The sequence below is a fragment of the Scyliorhinus torazame genome, chromosome 12, assembly GCF_047496885.1.
Source record: "Scyliorhinus torazame isolate Kashiwa2021f chromosome 12, sScyTor2.1, whole genome shotgun sequence".
Classification (NCBI taxonomy): Eukaryota; Metazoa; Chordata; class Chondrichthyes; order Carcharhiniformes; family Scyliorhinidae; genus Scyliorhinus; species Scyliorhinus torazame.
In genome coordinates this window covers 146,526,953-146,544,370 of record NC_092718.1, presented here as the reverse complement: position 1 = coordinate 146,544,370, position 17,418 = coordinate 146,526,953, and the positions used below count along the sequence as shown (strand labels likewise).

At 48.6% G+C, this 17,418-nt stretch overlaps 1 protein-coding gene across 3 annotated transcripts in view; it reads left to right on the top strand.

Moving 5' to 3' along the window:
* The window catches only part of p2rx1 (purinergic receptor P2X, ligand-gated ion channel, 1), a 297,386-nt gene that overhangs the window by 241,766 nt on the left and 38,202 nt on the right, over window positions 1–17,418 (top strand). For all 3 annotated transcript variants that reach the window (XM_072469151.1, XM_072469150.1, XM_072469152.1), the window contains exons 8-10: window positions 2,949–3,085; window positions 5,639–5,729; window positions 15,460–15,525. In XM_072469151.1, coding sequence (XP_072325252.1) covers window positions 2,949–3,085; window positions 5,639–5,729; window positions 15,460–15,525 — 294 coding nt within the window. The remainder of the gene's footprint in view (window positions 1–2,948; window positions 3,086–5,638; window positions 5,730–15,459; window positions 15,526–17,418) is intronic.

Sequence of the window (17,418 nt, the reverse complement as noted above, 5' to 3'; positions counted from 1 at the left end):
CAGGTGTGGTCTCACCAAGGCCCTGTATAATTGCAGTAAGACAGCCCTGCTCCTGTACTCTAATCCTCTTGTTATGAAGGCCAACATACCATTTGCCTTCTTTACCACCTGCTGCACCTGCACGCTTACCTTCAGTGACTAGTGTACAAAGACACCCAGGTCTCATTGAACATTCCCCTCTCTCAATCTATAGCCATTCAGATAATAATCTGCCTTCTGTTTTTGCTACCAAAGTGGATAATCTCATGTTTATCCAGTTCGGTAGCAAGTATAATTTACGTCATACTGCATCTGTCAAGCATTTGCCCATTCACTCCAGTTGTCCAACTCACACTGAAGCATCTCTGCATCCACCTCACAACTCACCCTCCCACCCGCTTTGTGTCATCTGCAAATTTGGAGACATTACATTTAGTTCCCTCATTTAAATCATTAATATATTATGAATAGCTGGGGTCCTAGCACTGATCCCTGCCGTATCCCACTAGTCACTGCCTGCCACTTGAAAAAAGACCGATTTATTCCTACTGTTTATTTCCTGTCTGTCAACCAGTTGCCTATCTATCTCAATACCACGTGCTTTAATTTTACACGCTAATCTCTTGTACGGGACTTTATCGAAAGCATTCTGAAAGTCCAAATACACCACATCCACTGGCTCCCCTTCACCAATTCTATTAGTTATATCCTCGAAGAATTCCAGTAGATTTGTCAAGCGTGATTTCCCTTTTGTAAATCCATACCGACTGTCCGATCCTGCCACTGTTTTCAAAGTGTTCTATTATTAAATCTTTTATAATGGACTCTAGTATTTTCCCTACTACCGATGTCAGGATCATTGGTCTATAATTCCAGGTTTTAGAGGATGGAGATGGCGTCCTGTAAAGGAACGAGCCTGGGGGCAATGGTGATGGCACCGCTGCCGCTCTCGCCGACAAAGTATACCACGAGCCCGGTGGTGGCGGCAACGCTAAGGATCTGGGGCCAGTGGAGACGGCACCGGGGTGCAATGGGAGCATCGGTGTGGTCCCCGATCAGGGGTAATCACCGGTTTGTCCCGGGGAAGATGGACGGGGGGGTTCCAGAGCAGGCATCGGGCGGGGATTGGAAGAATGGGGGACCTGTTCATCGACGGGACATTTGCGAGCCTAGGGGCACTGGAGGAGAAGTTTGAGGCTTTTGTGAGGCGACAGGTGAGGGAATTCCCGTTGCTCCCGGCACAAGAAGTTCAAGATAGGGTGATCTCGGGGGTATGGGTCGGGGAGGGCAAGGTGTCGGAAATACACCAGGAGTTGAAAGAAGAGGAGGAAGCGCTGGTAGAAGAGTTGAAGGGTAAATGGGAGGGGGAGCTGGGGGAGGGGATCGAGGAAGATGTGTGGGCTGATGCCCTAGGTAGGGTTAATTCCTCCTCCTCGTTTGCCAGGCTCAGCCTGATACAATTTAAGGTGGTCCACAGAGCGCACTTGACGGGGGCGAGGTTGAGTAGGTTCTTTGGGGTGGAGGACAGATGTGGAAGGTGCTCAGGGAGCCCGGCGAACCATGTCCATATGTTTTGGTCATGCCCGGCACTGGAGGGGATCTGGAGAGGAGTGGCAGGAGCAATATCTCAGGTGGTGAAAGTCCGGGTCAAGCCAAGCTGGGGGTTAGCAATATTTGGAGTAGTGGATGAACCGGGAGTGCAGGAGGCGAAAGAGGCTGGCATTCTGACCTTTGCGTCCCTAGTAGCCCGGCGAAGGATCTTGCTAATGTGGAAGGAGGCGAAGCCCCCCAGCCTGGAGGCCTGGATAAATGATATGGCTGGGTTCATAAAGTTGGAGAGGATTAAGTTCGCCTTGAGAGGGTCTGCGCAGGGGTTCTACAGGCGGTGGCAACCGTTCCTAGACTATCTCGCGGAGCGTTAGAGGAAGGTCGGTCAGCAGCAGCAACCTTGGGGGCGGTGGACGTCCTGGGAGGAGGAGGGGGGGTAGGGGAGGGGTGGGGGACTTCCGGGGAGGGTGGGTGAGCAAGAGATAACATGAAGGGTTGGGGAAACTGGCACGTACGGGAGAGAGCCAGTGTACAAAGCTGTGTAAATATATCATTTTGCCATGTATATATCTTGCTCTGCGCGATTTCTTGCTATTTTTTTGTTACGGGGGGAGGGGGGGTGTTATTGTTTGTAAGGGAGAAAAATTGTGTCAAAAAACTTTAATAAATATATATATTTTTAAAATATATAATTCCAGGTTTTCTTTCTACCTCCATTTTTGAATAGTAGGGTTATATTAGCTACCGTCCAATCTGTAAGAACTGTTCTTGGAAGATGACCACCAATGCATCCACTATTTCTAGGGCCACTTCCTGAAGTACTCTGGGATGTAGATTAATCAGGCCCTGGGGATTTAGCGGTCTTCAATCCCATCAATTTCCCCAACACCATTTCCTTCAGTTCCCACTCACTAAACCCTGTGTTCCCCAACATTTCTGGTATCTGATTTGTGTCCCCATTTGTGAAGACAGAACCATTCTACGTATTTAGTTGCCCAGCCATTTCTTTGTTCCCCATTATAAATTCCCCATTTTTATTGTAAGGATTTGTCTTCATTAATCTTTTTCTCTTCACATATCTATAGGAACATTTACAGGCAGTGTTTATGTTTCCCCAAGCTCTATTTTCCCTTCATAATCAACCTACTGGTTCTCCTTTGCTGAATAGAGTGAATAGAGAACACCTGTAAATGAGGTAACTCTTTACTGCTAAATGTCGGAACTCCCTCTGTAACAGCACTGTGGGTGTACCTACACCACGTGGGCTTCAGACGTTAATGAAGCCAGCTCAACACCACCTTCTCGAGGGCAATTTGGGATGGACAATGAATACTGGCCTAGCCAGTGATGCTCACAGCCCATGAAAGAATATTTTTAAAATATAATGATGAGATTGTGCTGACATTGTGTTTGTGTTGAAGGGCAGTATGATTGGGATCGTGATAAACTGGGATTGTGACCTGGATTGGCCGGAACGATTCTGCATACCCACCTACACCTTCCATCACCTTTACGGAGGTTTAGGCAAGGGGAAAGTATCAGCAGGGTTTAATTTCAGGTAGGAACCTCACAATTTAACCTCTGCCACTTGTCAGTGGTTTAGCTAAGTGAGATGATGCAGCAGGTTGCTGGTTAGCACATAGTGAGTCATCATATTATTCAGCTCTGTGAATCCACATCGCTCGGGACCCCATCACAGTTGGACAAGAATGAAAAGATTTGCGCCAGCCGGGAGAGATGAGGGGTTGGGTGAATCTCTTCATGTCTCTGGCAAAAGTCCACTGGAATTGCTCAAAAGGAGTCCATCATCATGATACCTCAGGTCCTGGTCTCATATGGAAGATGCTTGGAACCATAAGGAGGTGGCGCTCTTACCTGCACCATATACCTAAACTTACAAACGGCACCCACTTCTCTAATTAGTGCCAAACCTGGCACTGGGCTAATTGTGGGATTGGCAGAGCCAGTCAATAGCAGGAGTATAAAATGAGATGGAATGAGGTAATTGAGTCTCCTTCCATCTGTCCAGTGAAAACAGTCAGACGGAAATCTACCCCACAATACTCGTGATAATTAAAGTGGTACTTTCTCAATTTGATACACATTGCCTCTTGCTATCATAGAGAATCATAGAATTTACTGTGCAGAAGGAGGCCATTCGGCCCATCGAGTCTGCACCGGCCCTTACAAAGAGCACACTACCCAAGCCCACGTATCTACCCTATCCCCGTAACCCAGTAACCCCCACTTAACCTTTTTTTTGGGACACTAAGGGCAATTTAGCATGGCCAATCCACCTAACCTGCACATCTTTGATTGTGGGAGGAAACCGGAGCACCCGGAGGAAACCCACGCAGACATGGGGAGAACGTGCAGACTCCGCACAGACAGTGACCCAGGCCGGGAATTGAACCTGGGACGCTGGAGCTGTGAAGCCCCTGTGCTAACCACCATGCTACCGTGCTGCCCACGGTCTAATGGTCGTGATAGAATCAAATTGGAACAATGTCCCATAGCGAGCATGTTTAGCCGCGCGTTTCCCGGCACTTGCAGCACTGAGAAACACAACGCTATCTAACGCGATGGCACTTAATCCCGTTTCCTGCACTGAGGAGCTCCGTTTGCCGGAGTTTCTCAGTGCAGGGAGAGATCAAACGCCATTTATAAATGGTGTCCCGATCTCTCGAATGCAATCCCCGAACCTCCTCAAAACCTCAACTCATCTATGAAGGGGTCCTCGGTCTCCGCCACACCCCACCCAACATTCACAGGGCACCCCTGGAGCTGATCGCCACCGTGCAAAAAATGGCAGCTTGGCACTTCCCCTGCCAGCTGGCAGTGCCACCTGGATGCCTTGGCAGTGTCAAGACATAGCAGCAGAGCAAGGAAAGTTAAACACATTGAGGATCACTGAGGGCACCGGAGGAGGAGGGGAGAGGGTGGTGGTGAGGGGGTGGTGGTGGAGAGTGGGGCGGCACCATCGGGAGAGAGGGGCGTTGTTGGGCACCTGTGACACATTAAAAATCCTTGACCACACGCAGTATGATGCCTCTGTCACTTTCTTCCGCAATGCGGCCCAACCTCTGAGCCTTGGGACCATCTCACCAGGCATCCCCCCACCCCATAGCACTAACCCACCCTCCGGCCATGGACATGTCTCCGGAGCTGTGACCCATCTCCTGGGTGTTCGGCTGTTGGCTGTTGCGTGTGTGGTGTTGCCCCCCCCGCAGTGTTCAAGCACAGTGTCCATGCATCACAGTGTGATTGGGATGCTGGGCATTGGCTCTCACATGCTACATGGCCCGCCCACCCATGGGAATCCACTTGGCATGTGTGAAGTGCTCACTTAATCACGATTGCCAATTCCCTATTAGCAATAGCCTTCAGCTGCACGGCCAGAGGCCTCGGCAGTCGGTGTGGGTTATGGGTGGTGGGTGGGGCAGGCGGTCAGGGGCTAGGGTTGCCCCAGGAACGGGTACACACGATCCAAAATATGGCATGGTGATGCGGCACGTGGTTTCCCCACCCCCCCCACCCCCACCCCCAGTGCCTCCCTCCCATGGCGGCCTACTCCTGCAGAGGGCCCCCCAACCCCAGCCGAGGGCACTCCCGCCCTGCAGAGCACTGGGGCGGCAAGCCCAGTGCCCCCGGGCTCTTTGCCTGTGAGCAAAGATGGCTACTCACCACCTCGGCTCCCCACAGAAGCCCTTCCCCCAGGTTCACATTTTTAAAAAGGAGTACTAATCGGCACCAGCGTGAGGGGAGGCCAGTGTATCACGGGAGGCTGTTGGACCTGGGGTCGCTCCCGTTAATTGTATGGAAATTGGGCTTAAGTGGTGATAATTGGTTTCTCGCCATGCTCTGATGAGATCTCATTTTGCCTACGGGAGCGGACCGGTTGCATCGCAAACGTTTGGCACCTGGCACGGTTCTCGTTTTCTGCGTCTCCCGCTAACTACCGGCTTCGTTTCGCTCTCGTGAGAGAGTAACAAGGCTGGAGAATCACGCCCATAGTATCTTCAGGTGATAATAGGTGTTGAATGAATGCAAGTCTTTCTTTCTTTCAAGGTCAGTCTTAGTTCAATAACATCTCTCATATTTAATTTCAAAGGTATGCTAAATACTATCAGGAAAATGGCACAGAAATGAGAGACCTTTACAAGGTCTTTGGAATTCGTTTAGATGTTTTGGTCAATGGCAAGGTAAGGACCCTTGTATCTTTGAGTGATGGTATCAGGTTAAGGTTTTCAATGTTGGGAATGGAATTCACACCAGACACTATCTGGCCAGGGTAGGGGAGGAGATCTCATCAATCACTTTCTGCATTAACCTCATGTTATATCCTTGTCTTTCCCTTCACAAAACCTTGTGTGGATTTTCCATTGATAAATTCGGCCAGTTCGTCTGAGCAACTTTTGCCAAATTGTGGTGAGTTTTCTGCTGGTTAGCTGGTGGGACTGCATGAGCCACAAAAGCAATTGTCACCTCATTAGTCAGGTCTGCAACCAATCCAAGTTCCAGAAAGATCAGCGTGATGTTGTAACATCAAGAACTTTGTCTCAAGTGAAAATTGTAGATTCAATCATTTATTTCAGATTCATTCATCTCCACAGACAAACTAAAACAAACACTCCTGTATAAACTGTTTGGGGTTTTTTGTGTTCATTATTTCCTTGGATTCAGTGTCACAAACTTCCTAGAAGTGTATCTTATATCTCCAACAAATAAGGGTGAGCCGCTTTCTTTTTTAAAAATATTTTTTATTGAGTTTTCACATTTTGTATCCAACAATTTACAAAATAACATTAATCCAACACATATATTCACAACAGGAGAGGATCCCAAAATTACCTGTGGCCCCGATCCCCCTCTATAACTTTCCTTACATATCATGGCGCTGAGGACCTGGGTTCAATCCCGGTCCCGGGTCACTGTCCATGTGGAGTTTACACATTCTCCCCATGTTTGCGTGGGCCACACGTCGCACCCCACAACACAAAGATGTGTAGGGTAGGTGAAATGGCCGCACTAAATTACCCCTTAATTGGAAATAAAATTGGTACTTTAAATTTATAAAAAACAAAAATAAGAAATAAAACTTTTTTTACATATTTGACAGTCTCCAACGTGGTCAAGACACATATTTACAGACACTTATGTACGGTTTGGTCCAGGCCTTAGCTTGTCTACGAGACAGTCTTCTAGCTTTTAGCCTTCCTGCTTGTCCCTCGCATTCCACTTGTGTGTGTTGGCCACCCCCACCTTTCCTCCCGCCCCAACCCCCCCCCCCCCCCCCCCCCCCCCCCGCCCCGGGAAACAGAACCCCCCCTTTTCTTTCTCCTCCCTGGTCCATGGTTAGTTCCATGCCTCCGCTTCCCCACCCTCCTCTGCTACTTTTTTGGCCGATGGCTAGGAATAGGTCTTGAAACAAGTTGGTGAATAGCTTCCATGTCCTGTGGAAGGCTTCTTCCAACCCTCGGACAGTAAATTTTATTTTCTCCAGCTTGAGAAATTCCACCAGGTCGGACAGTCAGTCTTGGGTGGTGCTGCCGATCGCCAGCCGAGCAGGGTTCTCTGGTCCAAACCTAAATTGTTCCAATGTTTCAAGGAGGTACTTCCATTTGGCCCTGTCAAGGCCTTTTCTGCGTCCAGGGGGATGGTGTTCTCTTCCCGGAGGGGTCATTATCACGTTCAGCAGAGACTTGATGTTCGCTGTTAGCTGCCTGCCCTTGACGAAGCCCGTCTGGCCCTCCGCGACTAACTCTGGCACGCAGCTGTCACGCCAGGGACCCGGGTTCAATTCCGACCTTGGGTATGTGTGGAGTTTACACGTTCTCCCCGTGTCTGCGTGGGTTTCCTCCGGGTGCTCTGGTTTCTTCCCACAGTCCAAAGATGTGCAGGTTAGGTGGATTGGCCATGTTAAATTGACCCTTAGGGTGGGGTTGCAGGAATAGGATGGGCGATTGGGCCGAAGTAGTGTGGTCGTTCAAAGGGTCGGTACAGACTCGATGGGCCGAATGGCCTCCTTCTGCACTGTAGGGATTCTATGATTCTATATCTGGCGGAGCTGGTGCATTGCTTTCCCAGTCGCGAGCAGGTCAAATCCATTTGTAATTTTTTCCTCTCTGCCAGTAGTTCTTCGGTCGGAGCCGTGGAGTACCGCTGATCCACTGCCAGTATGAAGTTGACTAGCTGTTGCCTGGCTGCCCCCTCCTTTCAGTCTCTGCATGCCTTGAATGCAATAGTTTCCCCCCTGATCACCGCTTCAGTGACTCCCAAAATGTGGAGGGTGAGACCTCCCCGTTCTGGTTGTTAGTAATGTACCTGATTATGGCCTATGATATCTGATCGCAAGGTGTCTTCTTGGCCCAGAGGACCATGTACAGCCTCCATGTGGGGCGTTGAGCCCGGCCCATCTCCAATCTTACATCCATGTGGTGTGGAACTTTGTCAGAGATTCCGCTGTTACAATCCCCGGGAGCACCGATTTCACCATTGCAAAGAGGTCGATCCGAGAGTAGACCCTGGGAAAAGGAGAACCCTGTGGACCTGGGAAAAGGAGAATGCTCTCTCCCCTGGGTATGTGAACGTCCTGGGGTCTGCAGCCCCCAGCTGTTCCATGAAGGTGCTCAGCTCCTTTGCCAGATTTGTTAGTTTCCCCGATTTGGGGCTGGATCTGTGTGTCTGTGGGTCCTGTACGCTGTTAAAGTTCCCGCACCCATGATGAGTTGGTGTGTGCCAATGTCAGAGATTTCTGCCATGGCTTTTTCATGAATTCCGTGTCATCCCAGTTGGGAGCGTACACGTTTACCAGGACCACTGGTGCCCCTTCCAAAGCACTAACCATGACATACCATCCCCCTGTGCCTGTAACCATCGTGAAGACTGTCCTCTTGTTTAGTAGCATGGTTACCCCACTCACCCTCGTCCCGTAACACGATTGAGGTATGTTCGACGCACCAAGCTTTTCCTTACCCGCAGTCGGTCCTTCTCCCTGGAGGAGGATAACATCGGCACTCAAACTTTTCAGATGGGCCAAGACTCTGGATCTTTTCACTGGGCCATTAAGTCCCCTGACGTGCCACACGACTATCATGATCGGGGTTTTTTGTCCCTCCGCATGCCCCCATCTCCAAGGTGGCCATCATCACCATTCACTCCATGTGGATGTGCCCCTGCACTCCAGGATTTCCCTTTGTTTGGGGGTCCGCAAAGATGGTTGTTCCTGGCGTTGCTGTTTTCGCTGCCGCCATGTGCGACCTTTCATAGCCAGCATTTTTTTAACAGAATTTACAGTGCAGAAGGAGGCCATTCGGCCCATCGAGTCTGCACCGGCTCTTGGAAAGAGCACCCCACTTAAGTCCATGTCTCCACCCTATCCACCCTGTCCATACCTCTCATAATTTTGTAGACCTCAATCAGGTCCCCCCACAACCTCCGTCTTTCCAACAAAAACAATCCTAATCTACTCAACCTTTCTTCATAGCTAGCACCCTCCATACCAGGCAATAGCCTGGTGAACCTCCTCTGCACCCTCTCTAAAGCATCCACATCCTTCTGGTAATTTGGCGACGAGAACTGCACGCAGTATTCCAAATGTGGCCCAACCAAAGTCCTATACAACTGTAACATGACCTGCCGACTCTTGTACTCAATACCCCGTCCAATGAAGGCAAACATGCTGTATGCCTTCTTGACCACTCAAACTCCACACAGACAGTGACTCAAGCCAGGAATCAAACCTGGGACCCTGGAGCTGTGAAGCAACTGTGCTAACCACTATGCTACCTTGCTGCCCCTGATTTGCCCTCTTGGGTCTATCTATCTTTTATGTCCCCCCTCACCCGCCCCCCCAACCCAGTGCCCCTAGGGGCCATCTCTTGCCCCCCTCCTGCCCTTCCTCCCATTGTCTAGCTTCCCCCCCACCCCATTTCTGCCTGGCATTCCCTCCCTGTCGGGAGCTGTGCCTTGGCCCATGTCCTCACACATAATTCCCTGTGCTGGCTTGCCCGCTACTGTGATGGTCCTCCCCTGGGAGCAATCCTTATCCTCCCCCACACATTGTGTTCTCCACCCTCCCTCTCTTCTCTCACATGTCTCTGAAATTTATCGTTCGCACCCCCTCTTTCCTGGGACTCAAATTTAGGTTGAAAGCGAGGCCATTTTTTCCTGCGCCATTGTCCTTTACCTTTCTTTACACAGTTTGTTTCTATTGTTGCTGCTGCCTTCCCAGCCCGTGTGTATGCACGAACCTGTCCACCTCAACCAGTGCGGTTAAGTAATACTCCTTCCCCTGGAAGGTTACCCACAGTTTGGCCAGGTACAGCATTCCGAACTACACCCCACTCTTATAAAGGCTACGCTAATTCAGCACGGCACTTGGAAGGTCTGCCCCAATGTCCTGCACACTTAGATCAATTGGCCTTCCCACTGGCAGGACTGTGTGTACCTTGCCCAGTTCAGAATCTTCTCCCGTTCCTGGTACCAGTGAAATTTTCCTATGGTGGCCCTCGGTTGTTAGAACATAGAACATAGAAAAATACAGCGCAGAACAGGCCCTTCGGTCCACGATGTTGTGCCGAACCTTTGTCCTAGATTAATCATAGATTATCATTGAATTTACAGTGCAGAAGGAGGCCATTCGGCCCATTGAGTCTGCACCGGCTCTTGGAAAGAGCACCCTACCCAAAGTCAACACCTCCACCCAACACTAAGAGCAATTTTGGACACTAGGGGCAATTTATCATGGCCTATCCACCTAACCTGCACATCTTTGGACTGTGGGAGGAAACCCATGCAGACACGGGGAGGATGTGCAGACTCCGCACAGACAGTGACCCAAGCCGGAATCGAACCTGGGACCCTGGAGCTGTGAAGCAATTGTGCTATCCACAATGCTACCATGCTGCCCTTAAGAACAAATAAATCTACACTATATCATTTTACCGTAATCCATGTACCTATCCAATAGCTGCTTGAAGGTCCCTAATGTTTCCGACTCAACTACTTCCACAGGCAGTGCATTCCATGCCCCCACTACTCTCTGGGTAAAGAACCTACCTCTGATATCCCCCCTATATCTTCGACCGTTCACCTCAAATTTATGTCCCCTTGTAATGGTTTGTTCCACCCGGGGAAGAAGTCTCTGACTGTCTACTCTATATATTCCCCTGATCATCTTATAAACCTCAATCAAGTCGCCCCTCATCCTTCTCTGTTCTAATGAGAAAAGGCCTAGCACTTTCAACCTTTCCTCGTAAGACCTACTCTCCATTCCAGGCAACATCCTGGTAAATCTCCTTTGCACTTTTTCCAAAGCTTCCACATCCTTCCTAAAATGAGGCGACCAGAACTGTACACAGTACTCCAAATGTGGCCTTACCAAAGTTTTGTACAGCTGCATCATCACCTCACGGCTCTTAAATTCAATCCCTCTGTTAATGAACGCTAGCACACCATAGGCCTTCTTCACAGCTCTATCCACTTGAGTGCCAACTTTCAAAGATGTATGAACATAGACCCCAAGATCTCTCTGCTCCTCCACATTGCCAAGAACTCTACCGTTAACCCTGTATTCCACATTCATATTTGTCCTTCCAAAATGGACAACCTCACACTTTTCAGGGTTAAACGCCATCTGCCACTTCTCAGCCCAGCTCTGCATCCTATCTATGTCTCTTTGCAGCCGACAACAGCCCTCCTCACTATCCACAACTCCATCAATCTTCGTATCGTCTGCAAATTTACTGACCCACCCTTCAACTCCCTCATCCAAGTCAATAATGAAAATCACAAACAGCAGAGGATCCAGAACTGATCTCTGCGGTACACCACTGGTAACTGGAATCCAGGCTGAATATTTGCCATCCACCACCACTCTCTGACTTCTATCGGTTAGCCAGTTTGTTATACAACTGGTCAAATTTCCCACTATCCCATGCCTCCTTACTTTCTGCAGACGCCTACCATGGGGAACCTTATCAAATGCCTTACTAAAATCCATGTACACTACATCCACTGCTTTACCTTCATCCACATGCTTGGTCACCTCCTCAAAGAATTCAATAAGACTTGTAAGACAAGACCTACCCCTCACAAATCCGTGCTGACTATCCCTAATCAAGCAGTGTCTTTCCAGATGCTCAGAAATCCTATCCTTCAGTACCCTTTCCATGACTTTGCCTACCACCGAAGTAAGACTAACTGGCCTGTAATTCCCAGGGTTATCCCTATTCTCTTTTTTGAACAGGGGCACGACATTCGCTACTCTCCACTTTAGGCTTTGGCCTGAGTGACCTGTGGGCTCTGTCTATGTTCGGGGGTTTGGGAAAGCTCTCCCTCCCGAACAGCTTACCCAGCATTTGAGTCACAGATTCCATGGGGTTCCCGCCCTCAATACCCTCCGAGTGGCCTACAATGTGGAGGTTTTTGCCACGCGACGGGTTCTCCTGGTCCTTGACCTTTCCCTTCAGTGTCCCTTGCACCGCCACTAACCTTGTCATGTCTGTCTCCAAGAAGGCAATTCAATCACTCTAGTCGGTCGCCACTTTCTCCAGGTCCCTGATTGTCGCCTCTTGTGCCTCCAACCATTGCCCTGCCTTTCCTTTTTTTCTTTAAACGCATTTTATTCAAATTTGTATCAAAATAGGTGACAGCAAAGAAACACCCCGGGAAACATTCTTCCCAACAATCAACTATACAGTTTGTACAGATTTTCCTCCTTTTTCACCCCCCCCCCCCCCCCGCCACCTCAGCATCATCCACTCCCCCCACCCCCCTGCGACGAACAGCTCCTCAAACACGGTCACAAACATCCCCCACCTTTTCTCAAACTCCCCTGAGGAGCCCCTTAACTCATACTTTATCTTCTCTAACCACAGGAAGTCATACAGGTCACCCAACCATGCTGCTACCCCCGGTGGCGATGCCGACCGCCACTCCAGCAAAATTCATCGCCGTGCAATCAGAGAGGTGAAGGCCAAGACATCAGCCTTCCTCCTCTCCATGAGCTCCGGCTTCTCTCAAACCCCAAATATCGCCACCAATGGGTCCGGGTCCACTTACCTGGCTAAGACCGCGAACACTCCCGCCCAGAATCTTCCCAATTTTTCACAACCCCAAAACATGTGCGTGTGATTCGCTGGACCCCGCCCACACCTCTCACACTCATCTGCTACCCCCTGAAAGGATCCACTCATTCTCGCCCGAGTCATATGCACCCTGTGCACCACCTTAAACTGTAATAGGCTCATCCTTGCACAAGAGGAGGTCCCGTTTACCCTTCGCAGTGCCTCACTCCATACTCCCCAATTGATCTCCATTTCCAACTCCGCTTCCCATTTCTCCTTGATCTTCACCACCCGCTCCCCCAGCCACTTATATATATCCCCAATTCTTCCCTCCCCTTCCACATCCGGAAAGCAGCAGTCACTCCAGCAGGGTGTATCCTGGCAATCTAGGGAACCCCTTCCAGACTTTTCGTGCAAAGTCCCTAACCTGTAAATACCTGAACTCACTACCCCTCGGCAACTCTACCCTCTCCCTTAGCTCCTCCAGACTGGCGAACCCTTCCTCCAAATACAAATCCCTCACCTTGACCAACCCCACTTTCCTCCACCTCCTGTATACACTATCCATCGCCCCCGGCTCAAACCCATGATTCTCGCACAGTGGCGTTAGCACCGACATCCCTTCCACCCTAAAATGCCTCCTCAGCTGATTCCATATCTTCACCGTGGACTGCACCACTGGGCTCCCTGAATACCTGCTCGGTGCCATTGGCAATGCTGCCATCAACATAGGCCTCAAACTGGACCCCTTACAAGATTCCTCCTCCATCTTCACCCACTCCACCCCTTCTCTTTCCCACCACCGCCGCACCTTGTCCACATTCGCCGCCCAATAATAATGAAGCAAGTCTGGCAGCACCAACCCCCCTGCTGCCTCTGCCTCTGAAGCAGGGTCCTCCCCACCCTCGGCACCTACACTGCCCATACAAAGTCAGAGATGATTGTGTCCACTTTCCGAAAAAAGGACTTTGGTATAAAGATCGGGAGAGCCTGAAAGATAAACAAGAACCTCGGCAGAATATTCATTTTCACCACTTGGACCCTCCCCGCCAACGTTAAGTGCAGTGTATCCCACCTCTTAAGATCTTCCTTGGCCTCCTCCACCAGCTTCGTTAAGTTCCCACTTATGGAGCCCTGTCCATTCCCTCGCTACCTGAATCCCCAAGTACCTAAACCTATCCCTCACTACCGTAAATGGCATCCCCCCTAAATTAGTTCGCTGTGCCAGCTCATTCACCGGGAATACCTCGCTTTTCCCTACATTCAGCTTGTATCCCGAGAACCCTCCAAACCTCCCAACAGGCCCATAATCATTCCCATATTCTGCAACGGATCCGAAACATGCTCTGCCTTTCCTAGCGCCACCTTGAAGGGTGTCCACGACCGCCGCCTTCACTGTTGCCATGGTTTCAAGCTTCCTGTGTTTTAGTAGCTCATGAGTCAGGCGGTCGATCCACTCGCTTATCAGTGGGTAGTCCGGTGTGAGCCCCGGCCACCCAGCCTGCTCCGAGTCATTCTGCGTGCTCGCCGCGTCCCGTTCTTCCTCTCTACGCTTTTGCTAATTCTACCCTCTTTTCAGGTCCGAGAGTTATTCCCGGGCATTTTTTGGCAATTGCGGTGGTCTTGGAGGGGAGGGCGGGGTTTCAACAGGGTTAGCGGACGATTTGCATGAAAAGTATGATTCTATGAGTTCTTGGAGGAGAACCACCTTTCCTGAATCTGCTCAGCACATCCCCGCCACCGGAACTGTTTTCTGCTTACTATTTCGGGGAATGTAGCGAGATTTAGAATCAAACAGAGAAAACCTGTTACTGAACTCACTACATTCTGTCATGTGTTCCCTCCCTCTTCCACTGGTGTTACATATACACTATCCAATTGATGCTCGGACTATAAGTCAAATATATTTAACATTCAACGGATTAATGAATAGCATTCAGGACAAATGTGGTCATTAATGTAATTCACAAACTGTACGCTCTTCCATAATGCCAAATCTGTTGTGTTATGTGCTTGCATGGCAATGTAATGTAAAGGTGCTCAGCAGAGCAAAGGTTAATGTGGGACTGGAGAATAGCACTGCCAGTGGTATGATGTGTAGAGTCACATGATAATAGGCTCTGAGCGAACACTCTACTTGCATCGAGAAGCAGCACCATCTCTGACAGTAACCTGGGATCTGTAAATAGTTAAAGACAAACAATAAATGCTCAGAATTTAAACGTACAAGTCTCAAGAGCTCATCATTGAGGCATTGAAAGAAGTCATTACAATAAAATCCACAAAGGTGATTGTCCCACATTTACCTCTCGATATAGATTAATTTTTGAAGCAGGACTAATCACATTGATGTGAAAAAACGTGTTACCGATGCATCAGTCTTATAGCTCCATCTCTCTTCTGGTTTCAAAGTGACAACTGAGCTTTCACTCAAAGGAGCGACAGAAAACCATTAGTCAGCCATATCTTCACCCCAAGCTTAGCTGTCAAACAAAGGACATCAATTACTTTGAATGGGATGGTTTGACACTTATTGATCCATGCCACCTGCTTTATATTACCCGTTAAACAAACCCTGAGCCATATATAAAGCAAGCAATCAAACCATCCATCCAAAAGCACTCTTCAATGGTGTATATCTTCCCTTGCCCTGGTGAGCGAGTGTTAGCTGGTCAGGTAGCGTTTTAAAATCATCCCCTTAATTTTGCTTCAATATGCTTGGGTGTATTTTATATTTGTTTTGAATAACTTCAAATTTCCTTTGGTCAAACTACCTCGAGTATAATGTATACTAGTGCATTTGTGTGCTAGAGCATGTAGTTACAAACTCACCTTGTTTAACTGTTTTATTTTGTTTTACCAGGCAGGTAAATTTAATATCATTCCAACCATGATGACAATTGGTTCTGGAGTTGGTGTGTTTGGCGTGGTGAGTAAAAATACTCGTTAGTCTCAAAATTAAAGCCAGGCTATTTGGAGGGAAATTGGGAAATAATTTTTCACACAAGGGCAGTGGAATTCTCAATCTCAATCTCACTTCCTTCAAAGGCTGTGGGTGCTGGGGGAACTGTCAAGACTGAGATCAGTAGATTTTTATTGGTAATGGGTAGCAATACATCGGAGGAAAGGTGGTTATAAGGGGTTGAGCAGATCAATTGAATGGTGAACCGGGGCTCCAGGGGCTAAATGACTTCCTCCTGTTCCTATGATCAGGAGGGAAGAGGAAGAGCTCAATTGTAAAGATCTGAAAAGAGATGATTTTTAGTTAATTAATGCACTGTTGTGGTACCTGTGTTGCAAAAGTGTGATGTAAATAGGCACATGACCTGAGACATGGGTCAGTTATAGTCCTGACACAGTCCTGCGTGGAAGCAAGCATGGAATTCACTCATAGCTTAGGCCACACCCTATCTATCACTGTGTTATCAATAAACACTTAGGCCTAAGTCATACAGTCCCACTCCCCGCAGGACCAGGAGCAGATGGGAGCAGAAAATACCACCCTTATCGTTGAAGCATACAATTCTGAACAAAGCTCGCTGTAAGACCAACTGAAAATACAACAATATGACAACTGTGATTGCGCATAATGTTAACTTTAGGCCATAGTGTAAAATGAATAACCTTCAAACAGATGGCTCTTGTACTTTCTGTCCAAATGATCCATATGTCTTTCCCAAAGCAGGAAGAGGAAACTTGGAATCACAGGATTGCCTCTGTTCTTTGTTTAATTAATAATGAATATGTTTGTTAGATGGCCAACCATCAAATGGGCAACAATAACAATTATATTGAGGAGTTTTAGATGCAGTGCATGAAGGGAGTGAGCCTTTGCTTCAGCTGTAACACTCCCAACCCAACCCAGAAGTTGAAACGCTGGAACCCTCACGTCGAACAGTCCAAACAATTGGCGACTAGATTATGGTCACCAAATGCTGAGTTAATACTCCTGCTCAGCCAGCCAGAGTGTACACTGGTTCAAGGGTAATTCCATCTTGCAAGGTTTTGTCCAAGGTTCAATCCTGACAAGTGGCTCTGGACGCTAGATTGCATCCAAGCACATCTAATGGGAATGAGTGTCACTCCACATTGCAATGTGTAAGTGGAAATCTTCTTTGAACACAGCCTAGCTGGGGGAATGTCCTCTGAGGTTAAATATAATAAGCAAGGCAACAGAAAGTCACCTGTACTCACCCATAGTAATTCACTCAAGAAGCTGATGTGAGATTAGGCCCTGTTAATAATAGAAGAAGACAACCACGTGCAAGAAACACAGACTCAAACTTTGAATCAGCAAACGTTTCCCAAATCAAAAGAGGCTATCACTCCTCCAAATGTGACCAGCAAAAGATCTGGAGGAATTGTCACGCTTCTGGACCATGTGAATTGATCAAGTCAAAGACTTTGGGAGGAGGGGGAGGGATATCATGACTGCAATGTAATTATGCAGGGTAAAAACTTAGGTGAGGGGGGTGGTGCAGTAAAAGGGTATCTGGCCTTGTTATATAACCTGCCTGCTTACCATTGGCTGAGGACTAATGGCAATCCCACAATCCTGTGGACGTATGAGCTTCCCCAATGAGGGGGGCGGAGAAATCATTAGCAGACTCCCTGTATAAAAAAAGCTGGCCAGTTTGGAACCAGTAGGAAGGATTGAGCAGCAAGCGAGGTTGCTGCTGTTGTGTGTATATATATGTTATTGTAAATAAATGTTATTTCTTTGTATCCTTAAAACTCGTGCTGGATTCTTTGTGGCCCTCACAAAAGACATAGTAATGTGAGATTGGGAAACCGGCCAAAGGGTGATGTAAAGAGACGCATG